Source organism: Mesoplodon bidens, assembly GCF_964165515.1.
Source record: "Mesoplodon bidens genome assembly, chromosome: 4".
NCBI classification, from domain to species: domain Eukaryota; kingdom Metazoa; phylum Chordata; class Mammalia; order Artiodactyla; family Ziphiidae; genus Mesoplodon; species Mesoplodon bidens.
In genome coordinates, this window is record NC_138160.1 from 145,709,601 (window position 1) to 145,723,009 (window position 13,409).

At 50.8% G+C, this 13,409-nt stretch overlaps 1 protein-coding gene across 1 annotated transcript in view; it reads left to right on the plus strand.

Annotated features, from left to right (window-relative positions):
* The window catches only part of MYO1F (myosin IF), a 33,721-nt gene extending 20,312 nt beyond the window's left edge, over window positions 1–13,409 (plus strand). The window contains exons 16-28 of the mRNA XM_081232108.1: window positions 1,901–1,982; window positions 3,484–3,590; window positions 4,051–4,149; window positions 4,238–4,382; window positions 8,654–8,768; window positions 8,857–9,026; window positions 9,661–9,806; window positions 10,171–10,317; window positions 10,509–10,657; window positions 11,136–11,219; window positions 11,813–12,008; window positions 12,086–12,255; window positions 12,962–13,409. Of these exons, the coding sequence (XP_081088234.1) occupies window positions 1,901–1,982; window positions 3,484–3,590; window positions 4,051–4,149; window positions 4,238–4,382; window positions 8,654–8,768; window positions 8,857–9,026; window positions 9,661–9,806; window positions 10,171–10,317; window positions 10,509–10,657; window positions 11,136–11,219; window positions 11,813–12,008; window positions 12,086–12,255; window positions 12,962–13,038 (1,687 nt within the window). The 3' untranslated portion in view covers window positions 13,039–13,409. The remainder of the gene's footprint in view (window positions 1–1,900; window positions 1,983–3,483; window positions 3,591–4,050; window positions 4,150–4,237; window positions 4,383–8,653; window positions 8,769–8,856; window positions 9,027–9,660; window positions 9,807–10,170; window positions 10,318–10,508; window positions 10,658–11,135; window positions 11,220–11,812; window positions 12,009–12,085; window positions 12,256–12,961) is intronic.

Sequence of the window (13,409 nt, forward strand, 5' to 3'; positions counted from 1 at the left end):
TAAAAGATTTACCATAGAACTAATTGTCTGTGGAATATTAAATGGTGAAAGAATTTTTTTTAAGAAAGTAAAAAGGTGAACAAGTAAAACAGATGAATTTTTTTAATGTTTTCTTTAGCTACCCAAAGTAGCATTTTAATATGTAATCAGTACTAAAAAATTATCGATGAAATACTTACATTCTCTTTTTCCATACTGCATACTCTTTGAAATCCAGTGTGTGTTTTAACACTCACAGCATATCTCAATTTGGACAGGCCCCGTTATAAGGGCTTCAGGAACCACGTGTGACCCATGGCTGCCATATTGTAAAACACAGAGTTAGAGCTGTGGTTCACAAAGTGGGGTCCCTGGACCAGCACCCTCAGCACCACCAGAAATTATTGTTAGAAATTATTGGCCCCCAGTCCAGACCTGTGAATGAGAACCTCCAGGGGCGAGGCCCAGCTATCTGTGTTTCAACAAGCTTTCCTGGTGGTTCTGGTGCCCACTGAGGTGTGAGAACCACTGGGACAAGTGTGAAGAAAAACTAAGTTGGTAAGGGGTAGACAGTGAGGAGGGCATCATTCATTTTTTTTCTTTCTTTTAATTGTGATAAAATACACAAAATATAAAATTTACCTTTCTACCCATTTTAAAGTATACAGCTCAGTGGCATTAAGTATTAAGTACATTCACAATGTTGTATAACAATCACCACTATTAGGTTCAGAAACATTTCATCACCCTAAACACATACTCTGCATCTATTAAGCAGTCCACTTCTTCTGGGTTATGGTGGTTAGGGAAGATCTCACTGAGAAGGAGGAAGAAGCTGTGAATGTAACAATGTTACCAAACCAAACTTGGGCCCCTCGCTCAATGCGCAGCAAAGCCAACCCCCTGACACTGCGTGGTGGTGAAGGAAAGTACAGCGTTTATTGCAGGGCCAAGCAAGGAGAATAGGCAGCTCATACTCAAAAGACCCAAACTCCCTGATAGCTTTCAAGGAAGGGTCTTTAAAGACAGCATGAGGGAGAGGGTCACAGGGTGTGTCATCAGTTCATGCACAATTTTCTGATTGGCTGATGGTGAGGTAACAGAGTGATGTTTCTGGAATCTCCATCATCAACCTTCTGGTTCCAGCTAATCTGGGGTCTATGCACTGGTGGTCAACATATAGTTAGCTTCTTCTACCTGATGGGGGTTTTAATATCTGCAAAACAACTCAAGGATATGGCTCAGGATATTATCTATGGCCCTTGAGGAGGAACTAAAAGTCCTTAACTTTGTTTTATGGCTGAACTATTATTATTTTGTCTTGCTTGGCTGCTTTCCTTTGTTTCTACATTTTCTCACTTTCCTGATTAAATTTGCTCTTTGGAACTCAGAGAAGGCCTGGGAGGCTAAAAATTTTCTACAAACAAGAGGCAGGGGACATGGCAGGGGATTCTGTCTCCGGGAAGGCCCCACAGGGTCCTGCTCGGTTTCACCAGAGTGAATTTAACTGATCCCCCATTGATGGTTGTGCCCATCTATGGCTATCACAAACAGAGCTACAGCAACAAGATCCTTGTCCATATTTCTTTGCACACACGTGCAAGCCTGTGCCTGTAAGAGGTTCCTCCCAGGGGACCTGCCCCCGTTGCCCGAGATGCTGCATCACTTAGCTTAACTTTGTTCTATTTTACTTGCTACCCAAGTCATACATGGTCATGGAGGAAAAAGTAACAGTACAAATAAATCAAGGAACCAAAAAGACAAAACAAACTTTCTGATTCTCACCATCATACCCCCTAGCATTAAGGAAGAACCATACTGTACAGCATGTCCTCTGGGTCCCAGGCACCTAGTCAGCCCACCTCTGGGAGGGCACCCAAGTTCCAGCTGCACCTCCGACCTCCCCTCTATCCCTACCCAGGGCCTTCCTCCGGATGCTGTTTCCCGAGAAGCTGGATGTAGAAAAGAAGGGCCGCCCCAGTACAGCCGGCTCCAAGATCAAGGTGGGCATGGGGAGGGGTGGGTCCATTTCCCTCATTCCAACGTCAATCCCTCCCCCATCCCAGGGCCTCTGCCCCTCCCTCTGGCACCCTGTTCATCAGGGTCTTCTTCCAGCTCTGGGGTTAAGGAGCTTGGACCAGCTTCCTTAATGTCCTCCTAACTCCCTAAATCCAGAAGTGAACCATCATCCTAATGTTTTTTGTTTTTTGTTTTTTTGGTCTTTTGGTCATGTCACTTTTTTCTTCATTGTGGTAAAATATACATAAAATTTAACATTTTAACCATTTTTAAGTATACGTCTCAGCAGCATTAAGTACATTTGCATTCGTGCCACCATCCTCACCATCCATCTCCAGAACTTTCTCATCTTCCCAAACTGAAACTCCGTCCCCATGAAACACTCACTCCCCATCCTCTCCCCCAGCCCCTGGCCCCCACCATCTAGTTCCTGTCTCTATGGATCTGACCCTTCTAGGGACCTCCTATAAATGGAATCAGACAGCATTTATCCTTTTGTAACTGGTTTATTTCACTGAGCGTATCTTCAAGGTTCAAGCATGTGTCAGAATTTCCTTCCTTTTTAAGGCTGAATAATACTCCATTTACGGATATACCGTTTTTTCTTATCCATTCCTCCATTGATGGACACTTGGGTTGTTTTCATCTTTTGGCAATTGTGAATAGTGCTGCTATGAACATGGGTGTCCCATCCTAATAATATTTCAATAACCATATATGGGGCACTTATCAGTGCTGGCAGCAAACACAAGACACTTTACAGACGTGGGACTAGTCCCATCTGGCAGATGGCAGGCCAAGGCTCAGAGAGGTGCAGTCACTGACCCAGATCACACAGCAGAGCTGTGATCCACACCGGGGTCTCTCCTGCCGCTCCCCCGATCCTCCCACCTGGAATGATTTCCTTTCTAGTCTCCCCTGAGAGACTAAAATGCACAACCCTAGCCTCTCAGACACACACACGTGATTCTCTGCTTCCAAAGTACTGTGCCCCAAACGACAAGCAGAAATTTCTGGGCAACATGCTCCCGCATGCTCAGTTACTCCATCAACAAACATTCAACAAGAGAAGCCACCACAAGGAGGAGCCCACGCACCGCAACGAAGAGTAGCCCCTGCTCGCCAAAACTAGAGCAAGCCCGCATGCAGCAACGAAGACCCAACGCAGCCAAAAATAAATAAATTAATTTTAAAAAAAAAAGTTCACTGAGCACTTATTATGTGCCAGGCTAAGTGGTGAATATGGCAGACATGTGAGCTCCTGGTTTGCGGTTTGAGGGTCAGGTAGACGCACCATATTAACCCCATGTGATATGTGCTGACAGAGTCACATATGGAATGGACCAGGGACACCTGAGCCCGTGGTCCGTCAGGTGCCACACACCCAGCCAGTGTGTCCTGTCTCTTGTATTCAGGGTGGGAAGAGAGAGGGGCCAGAGGGTCGCATCTGTGCTCCCCACCCCCACTTTCTCCCCGCTCCCTTAGAAACAAGCCAACGACCTGGTATCCACGCTGAAGAAGTGCACCCCCCACTACCTCCGCTGCATCAAGCCCAACGAGACCAAGAGGCCCCGTGACTGGGAGGAGAACAGGTGACTCCCCCGGCCCCGTCTGGGCCAGTCCACACCAGCTGACCCTCCCTCCACAACCCCCTCAGGGTCGTGGGACCCATCAAAGGGCTCACCCAAGCCGACCCCTAGGACCAGCGCAAAACCCCTCAGGGCCCCAGGGTTATACCTACACTGATCAAGACCCCAAGGGAGGACCCCAGACTGTATGTAGGATGCCCCAGGGACTAACACAGTCCCTCTCATTCCCCAAACCCCACGTGCCACCCCCTGAAACTGAAACTGACCCCCGAACAAACACAGATCCCCCAGAACCGAGGCCCCCCCAATGCACAAAACTAACTCTCAAGCAGGCCCCTGTGGCCAGCAGTGAACCTCCCTCCCTAGACATCAGAACTCACCCCCTAAACTGCCTCCAGCACGAATCCAGACACCCCCCCCAACTCCCAGGACCACCAGGGGACTCAGGCTGCCCTCCCTCCAGGGTCAAGCACCAGGTGGAATATCTGGGCCTAAAGGAGAACATCAGGGTGCGCCGGGCAGGTTTCGCCTACCGCCGCCAGTTTGCCAAGTTCCTGCAGAGGTGAGGCGCCCTCCACCACACACACCCTGGCCCCAACACCCAGCCGCCCTGCTAGCTGCTCAAACCCTCCCCTGCCCTCCCCCTCCAGGTATGCTATTCTGACCCCTGAGACGTGGCCGCACTGGCGTGGGGACGAGCGTCAGGGGGTCCAGCACTTGCTGCGGGCGGTCAACATGGAGCCAGACCAGTACCAGATGGGGAGCACCAAGGTCTTCGTCAAGAACCCTGAGTCCGTAAGTGTGTGTGAGAGACAGACAGACACCAGCACCACCTGCGTGGTCCTGCTCTTGAGGCCACTGTGCAACTGTGGGCACGCTTCCTCTCCCCTCCAAGCCTCAGTTTCTCCATCTGGAAAGTGGGGAGAGTCATAGCCACACCGCAGGATCAGGGCGAGGATTAGACAAAACAGAAAGTCCGAGGCATGGTGCCTAGCATATAGTAGGTGCTCAAAAAAAAACTAAATTAGCTGAACGGTCCATGGGGGCCAGGAAGCAGGTGAAGAAACACATGGCCACCTGTGGTGACATCCCCTTGGAGGAGATAAGAACTCACAGCTTATCCAGAATGTCTTTTTCTTTTTTTTTTTTTTGGCCGTTCCATACAGCTTGCAGGATCTTAGTTCCCCAACTAAGGATTGAACCTGGGCCCTCAGCAGTGAAAGCCTGGAGTCCTAACCATTCACTGGGCTGCCAGGGAATTCAGAATGTCTTTTCGACCCTTCCTTTCTTCTTTCCTCCATCCCTTTTTTCTTTCTACCATCTTCATTTTTCCCTTTGCCCTCCTTCTTCCTATCTTGTTTTCTTTCTCCTCTTTTCTTCTTTCATTCCTTCATTCATGAACACATTTGAGTCCCCAGGCCTGAGATTCAGGTCAAAGTGGCAATTTTCTTATTCCAAGACCTGACCTATTCGGGCCCTGATATTTCCAAGACAAACCTCATTCCACATCCTCCAATATAGGAATAATCCCTTCAGTGCGGTGTCATCAGCTCTTAGCCCATATATATGCGTGAGATGGATATTTTATTTTAATTACTGGACCGTCAGGGAATTCCCAGCTCTTAGCCTTTTATGAAAAGGCTAGAAGCACCACTGACATTATGCCACCTCTGCTTCCAGGGGCAAAAGCAAACAAACAAAGCAGCAACGACAAAGAAGTTCTGGGGATCTAATGTACAGTGCAGTGATTATGGTTGACAGTACTGTATTATATACCTGAAATTTGCTAAGAGAGTAGATCTTCAATGTTCTCACCACAAGAAAGACATGGTAATTATGTGACAGGACAGAGGGGTTAGCTAACCTATGTGGTAATCATTTTGCAACATATATGTGCATCAAATTAATTCATGTACACTTTAAACTTACATGGTGTTATATGTCAGTTATATCTCAATAAAGCTGTGGGGGAAGTTTTTTAAAAAGCAACAATGACAAGAATAACAAAAAACCAAGGCTAGGAATCCCCTAAGGGCCCATCTGGCCCCCTGCTTCAGTGCAAGGATTGGAAAGCAGACAGGGAAATGGTCATCTCAGTGAGCTGTACTGGTTCACCAGACTCCAAAGGGAATCTTAGGTTCCCCAGCCCAGGACAAGCTGTAGCACCAGGGAAAGGTATGCTGGGGACGTGGGCCAGGCCCAGCTGGGTGCCCATCACCTGCATAATCATGGCACCTGCTCTATAGCATCTCAGGGACTTTATGAAGACAACCAGGAGATTGTCTGCATGATTCCCTTGATGTTACTGTAACTTACAAGTAACTATTCTCTCATCAAAGCAAAAACATAACACAGTGGGGTGGAGCCTCTAGAGATTTCATAGCTACAAAAATAATCTATCTTGGGAGGTCCAGATTCTTCATCCCCCAAATGTGTCTGCATCTACCTCCTAGAGCTTTTCCCTATGGAGGCAATTTGCTCCAAGAAATAAAAACAGTCTAGAATCAAAGCATACAAAGTAGATATTGTTAGCAGTAGAAACTTAGCACAAACCAAAATTGTCCAAGGCTAAAACTGCACCTGGAAGAATTTAAGTGGTAATAGATAAGAAAGAAAGGAAACAGGGAGCAGAAGGGAAAAAAAAGGAAAATGGGAGGGAAAGAGAGAGAAAGAGAATCCAGCTTGCTGGTTACTGGCACATTGCAATATCTGACTCTGAAAGGAAAAGATAAAAATTGACACTGAAAAGAAACAGACAAAATAAAGCTAGCGCTGCCTAAGACGATAGAAGGTAAAATCAAATTTTGACCAAAATTGAAGTCTGCACATTTTGAGGTGCAGAAGGTGAATCAGCTGGAAATAATGAAATTCACAAAGGTAAAAGCTTGCTGGGAAAGTTTTATAAGGAAAAAGACTGAAAATTTGCACAGGAAAAAACCTGATCCTGATGAGAATAATTTTAGTAAAACGGAAACAAGTTAACTGTGCTAGATCAAAAATTGATCAAAGAATTAAATTACTTAATGGAGTTGGAGCCTTTCTCAACTAAAAATGCACTTATGTTAGATTTGGGTTTTGTTTCTTCTAAACGTGAACTCAAAATACCTTGAATGTGTTACACGCCTATCGGCCTTCATGGCCCATCATCCCAGGTGTATTAGTTTCCCAGGGCTACTATAACAAAGTACATGGATGGCTTAACACAACAGAAATTTAATTTCTCACATTTCTGGAGGCTAGAAATCCAAAATCAAGAGCAGGGCCATGCTCCCTCTGAAGTTTCCAGGAAAGGATCCTTTTTCGCCTTTCCCTAACTTCTGGCAATTGCCAGCAATCCTTGGCATTCCTCGGTGTGTAGACGTATCACCTCTACATCCTTAGTGTATAGTCTCTGCCTCTGGCATCACATGGCCTTCTCCTCTGTGTGTCTGGGTCCAAATTTCCCTCTTCTTATAAGGACACCAGTCAGACTGGATTTAGGGCTCACCCTACTCCAGTATAACCTCATGTTAACTTGGTTACATCTGCAAAGACCCTCTTTCCAGATGAGGTCACAATCATAAGTTCCCACCGAGTGGATAGGAGTTTTGGGAGAATGCTATTCAACCGAGTACACCAGGGCCAAGCTCAGATTTGGGGCACACCCACCCCTGCCTTTCCCAGCATAAAGGAGATGCCTTTAAAACTCTGGAGACGGGAAGATTCATTTCCCAAACTGAAAACACATCCTCTTCACTGGGCAGAAATCACAAGGTTGGAGGACACCTGGCTTGGTTGATTGGCCCACCCCCAGTCCTGCATGGTGGTCTCCCTTTACTCATAACTGTCCTTCCCTCGGCAAACCACAGAATGCATTTACGTGCCCTCCAGACACCCTATACGAGACATTACTTGAACGTGCTTTGCACACATACCCATGGACCCACAGAGTATTGGTCTGAGAATCAAAAGATGTAAATGCCAGTCAACTCCCTGCAACCTGTGAACCTGTGATGTTTTTTTTTTCCTGGTGAGAACTCCCCACTTTTTATGAACAGTTATTAAACACCCACAGCTTTAAAAGTCCTTCAAGGTATATATTTTTAAAGTGAGAATTCTTTTAGTCCTGGCAGGGAAGCCTGGGGCTTCTGGGAGACATCAGCCACCTTGGTCAGCAAAGTGGCAGCCATGCTTTCAGCAGTGATGTGATATTTGTGTATTTGAGAAACCCCTCTGGGTGAAATGTCAATTATTTTTCTAAATAAAGCCCGACTTTATTTTCAGTACTTTTCCCATTTTCACTGGTTGACAATGCTGTCCCTTCTGTCACTAAATTTCCATTTGAATTATGACATTTCCCCATCATCCATCCTGGTCCAACTGGTTGTTCTACTCTTTGACCAGCACCCCATTGTTTTTACTACTGTAGATTTGTAATATTTTCGTATCCAGTAGGTTCCTTTCCCTGATATAGTCACTGGTTATTATTCCAGATGACTTGCTCTAATATAGTTTATTCTCTAAGTCCCCTGTGGGTGGAGACTCTTAAAATTCAAAAGCCTTTTCTTTGCTTTCTATGAAAGCTTCCTTTCCAGGGCTGCCACGGATGGGTGTGCAGGTTGTATACTGCACAACCATGTGGTAGCCGGTCACATCCCAGTCCTATCCATCAGATTTTCACATCTGCAGTACTTTGCTGGTTTTCCAAGATACACACTGGTTTGCATTTCTAACATCTCTGAAACTGAAGTGTACCTCACATGGATGACATGCCATAGCTTAATTAGCATGAGAAACCATGATGTTACACCATTTCCGGTAAGACCACACAGCTAGTAAGTGGCAGAGCTGGGATTTGAACCCAGCAAGACAAACCTGCAGTTATAATTTAATGCAGAAGATTGTGCCCCGTATTGGGGCCCTGGGTCCAGTCATTTGGAGAAAGACAAAATTTTTTGCCCACAGTGTAAGAGCATGTGTGCGGGTGCCTGTCAGCAAGAGCACGTGGGTGGGGTGGGCTCAGGGGACACTGGAGACTGTGTTCCCCGGGGAGATGCCAGGACCCACCGGCCCTCCTTCTTGTCCAGCTCTTCCTTCTGGAGGAGATGCGAGAGCGCAAGTTCGATGGCTTTGCCCGCACCATCCAGAAGGCCTGGCGGCGCCACGTGGCAGTCCGGAAGTACGAGGAGATGCGGGAGGAAGGTGAGAGGCTGCAGGTGGGAGGCTGAGGACAGAGGGGCCTGGAGGAGCCAGGCTGTGACCTCTGCCCCCCCACCCTGTGTCGCCACAGCTTCCAACATCCTGCTGAACAAGAAGGAGCGGAGACGGAACAGCATCAATAGGAACTTCGTTGGGGATTACCTGGGGCTGGAGGAGCGGCCGGAGCTGCGTCAGTTCCTGGGCAAGAGGGAGCGAGTGGACTTTGCTGACTCGGTCAACAAGTACGACCGCCGCTTCAAGGTGAGGCACTAGCAGGCGGCCACATCTGGGACCCTGACCCCAGACTGGCCACCTCCCACCAGAGGTACACCCTCCCCTGGCCCAGACACACCTGCCCACAGGTATAGGCTCAACTAATGTAGGTACAGCTGTCCATCAAATATGCCCTCGTGTAGCCCAGACACACCTGTCCATCAGACACATCTTCACCTGGCCAGACACATCTGTCCATAATTACACACTCACCTTGTTCAGAAGCCCTGACCACAGATTCACCTTCACTTATCCTGGACCTATCTATCCATTAGGTACATTCTCACCCAGTCTAGACAGACCTCTCAGTTAGACACACCTTCACCTGGCTCAAATACACCTGTGCACAGGTAAACTCTCATCGGTCCTGGGCACCCATGTCCAGCAGGCATACCTTCACCTACCCTGTACCTGTTCACTGCGCAGAAACCCCTTTCTAGCCAATATACCCTTACTTAACCTCCTGTTTCTTACATAAAGTAACCACTCATGTAGCTTCACATGGAGGGACCCTCACCTGACCTGCCAGCGCTACCTCTCTGCCTGGGGTTGATCCCCTGGGGCCAGGCTGCCGACACCCGGGGCTCCTGCCACCAGTCTCTCTGGTTTTGCATCCTCATAGGCCATCAAGAGGGACTTGATCCTGACGCCCAAGTGTGTGTATGTGATCGGGCGGGAGAAGGTGAAGAAGGGACCTGAGAAGGGCCAGGTGCGTGAGGTCCTGAAGAAGAAGCTGGAGATCCAGGCCTTACGGGGAGTTTCCCTCAGGTGGGGCTCCCACAGGCACCCCCGCCAGCCCCCTTCATTCTCAGCTGCCCTTTTACTTGTTACCCCATCTGTCACCCTGAACATCTTACCTGCTGCTGTACCTGCAACCTTCACTTGGTCCTACCTGTCACCTTCACCTGCCCTCGCATTCATGATCCTTATTTGCCAACAGCACCTGTCCCCTCACCTGACCGTTACCACCTTTTCCAGCTCCTTGCCACCTCTCCCGTTTCCCCCCACCTGTGTAACCCCTCACTTGCCCCTTACCTGACCCCTGACCCTCCCCTGTCGCATCTCAAATGTCAGTCCTTCTGCCAGCCTCACCTGTCACTCTCACCTGCCTTTCCTCCCGCCCCTCCCCCAGCACGAGGCAGGACGACTTCTTCATCCTCCAAGAAGACGCGGCCGACAGCTTCCTGGAGAGCGTCTTCAAGACCGAGTTCGTCAGCATCCTGTGCAAGCGCTTCGAGGAGGCGGTGCGGAGGCCCCTGCCCCTCACCTTCAGCGACACGTACGACCCTCACCTCCTGCACCATCCTCGGGCTGGGCACAGTGCTTCCTCCTCCGCCTTACGGACCAGCCGAAATAAGCCCGTGCTTCGCCCCCTCCCGCCCCAGCCCGGGTCCGGCAAGGATGGGATGGGGAGGTGACCCCCTCTTGGGGGGAGGTGGGGACCCCCACAGCTTCCTCCTCTCCTCACAGACTACAGTTCCGGGTGAAGAAGGAGGGCTGGGGCGGAGGTGGCACCCGCAGCGTCACTTTCTCCCGTGGCTCCGGCGACGTGGCGACGCTCAAGGCTAGCGGCCGGACCCTCTCGGTCGGCGTGGGTGACGGACTGCCCAAAAGCTCCAGTGAGTCTACGCCCCTAGGGGCGGGACCAGCCATAGGGACCAATCAAGGCTGTGGGGGCGAAGCCAGTGGCGCGGGCCAAGGGTGGGTGAGGGCCATGGAGGGGCGGGACTTGAGAGACCTAAAGAGAGAACGCGGCCGTGAAGAGGGCAGGGCTCGCGAGGTGACCAATGAGTGGGCGAGAAACATGGAAGGGGCGAGGCCAGGGAGTCCACCCTTGAGCCGGCTATGAATGGGGAGAGCCTTGGAGTGGGCGGGCCCAGGAGCCAATAAGAGATAGGTTCCCGGAGGGGCGGAGCCAATTATTGGGCGGAACCAGTGTTCCAGTAACTAAGGGGCTCCCACCTGATGGGAGAGCCAGTGAGCCGGGGGGGCGGGGACCGGGGCGGAGCCACAGAGTGGATTGGACCTGTGGGCGGGGCCAAGAACCTTGTCTAGTCACCACTCAAATCCCTACATCTTTTCCCCTTTCCCTTTCAGAGCCTACACGGAAAGGAATGGCCCAGGGAAAACCCAGAAGGTCGGCCCAGGCCCCTACCCGGGCAGCTCCCGGGCCCCCTAGAGGTGAAGAAACACCCCCCACTAAGTGTCTTCCTTGCCTCTTGTGGGCTCCAAGGCCTAAGCCAGACCTCTTGTCGACAGGATCTAACAAGCAGAGTTGACCATGCTCTTCTTTTCTGTCCAGAACTCTCCATAGCTCCCCATCTCCCAAAGAATAAAGCCAAAGCTTAGTTTGGTATTCAAAGCCCTTCAGAATCCGAACCCAGCTAACCACTGACCTCTTCTCTCCTCCCACCTTACACTCCTGTCATGCAAGCTACATCTTATTTTGCCAACTTACCAAATTTGTTCTTACCTCCAGGCCTTTGCTTGGGCTGTTTGCTCTGCCTGTCTCCCAAATTCCTACTCCACTTGAGCTCTTATTCATCCTCCAAGACCCACCCACAAAAACCCTCCTACAGAAGAGGGTAGGGGAAAATCTTACCCCTTCAGAGTCTCCCTCTAGGGTCTCCTAGCCCCAGGGTCTCTCCCTCCAGGTCATTCCTTACCATACTCGGTTAAGAGTAGCTGCCTCTTCCCTCAGACAGGGAACTTGGAGCCAAGTCCCCCCAAATCCTCCTAGCATCACCCTGACAAATGCCCCCATCTCATTGCAGTCCTGGATCGCAATGGGGTGCCTCCCTCTGCCAGAGGGGGCCCCCTACCCCTGGAGTTCACATCCAGACGGGGCTCCCAGAAGCCGCCACAGGGCCCTCCTTCCTCAGCCTTGGGGGCCAGCAGACGCCCACGGGCACGGCCCCCCTCGGAGCACAACACAGAATTCCTCAATGTGCCTGACCAGGGCATGGCTGGGTAGGTGGTGTGGGAGGGCAGCCCCAGGAGGTGGGGGAGTGTCTGGGGCTATGACGAGTGCCTCCATGTGCCCACAGCATGCAGAGGAAGCGCAGCATAGGGCAGAGACCTGTGCCCGGTGTGGGCCGACCTAAGCCCCAGCCACGGACACATGGCCCAAGGTGCCGGGCACTGTACCAGTACGTGGGCCAAGATGTGGACGAGCTGAGCTTCAACGTGAACGAGGTCATCGAGATCCTCATGGAAGGTGTGTGTGCCACGGCAGAAATGGGAGGAGCCAGGGTCTGGAGGTCACCTCCTAAGCCACCCTGGGAGCCTGGCCTCACTTGTATCGCACCCCGTACCCCAGCCTCATTCTTCTCACCTGTCAAGCACTAGGACTAATAGCAGAACCTACTTGTGAGTAGGAAATGGGCCATGTCTGGATGGCCCAGGCCTCCAGACCTCCTACCTTGCCCCTGGGTTGCCCCTAGAGGAGCCTGGGACTCAACAGCACCCTCTGCAGGTGGGTAGGGGAACCCTTAGGGGTCATTCCTTGTTCCACCAAGGGGATTATGGGGAGGGACCTATAGGAGGAGATGGATGAGGGACTAGCACAAGTGAATGGTCTAGAAAATGTCAGAGTGTGAGCCAGTGGCAAGGAAAACCCACGCGTTGCTCCCTCCCTTCCTTCTGTCTTCTCTTTTTTTTTGGAAGTCCCCTAAAAGACATGTTTTTTCTTTTCTTTGCCGCACCGCTCGGCTCGTGGGACGTTAGTTCCCGGACCAGGGATCAAAACCGGGCCCTCGGCAGTGAGACCGCTGGGGAATTGCCCTTCTGTCTTCTCTTTTCAGCTTCTGCCTTATGCCAGGCCAGTGCAGACGAGTAAGACAGAAAGACAGACACAGAGCCAGCATGAAAGGCTTTCTCCGGAGCAGGCTGAGCTCAGCCTCACGCTCTCTTCTCCCCCACAGATGCCTCAGGCTGGTGGAAAGGCCGGCTGCATGGCCAGGAGGGCCTTTTCCCAGGAAACTACGTGGAGAAGATCTGAACGGGACAGGGGCCTGGGATCCTGCCATCCCACCTGCCTGCCTGGATCCTGCCAGGAGCCAGGCCCTGCAATGCGGGTCTCATTTCCCTTGGCTGCACTGGCCAGAAGGTCCAGTCCTGTGGCCTCCAGCCCAGCCTAGGCCAGGTCCTGGGTCTAGGGGTCACCACTTAAGCCACCCCCGGGCCCTGGCTTCCTCCAAGGCACACCTGTTTCCTCCTGTGTCAAACAGGGCTAACAGCAGAACCTACCTCCCAGCTGCCTTGTGAGTAGGAAGTGAGTTGTGTCCTGCAGGCAAAGTGCCGGGCACAGTCGGGGGGACCTTGACAAGCTTGACTTCCCTCCTTTTCTAACCACTGGGGCAATAAATGTTT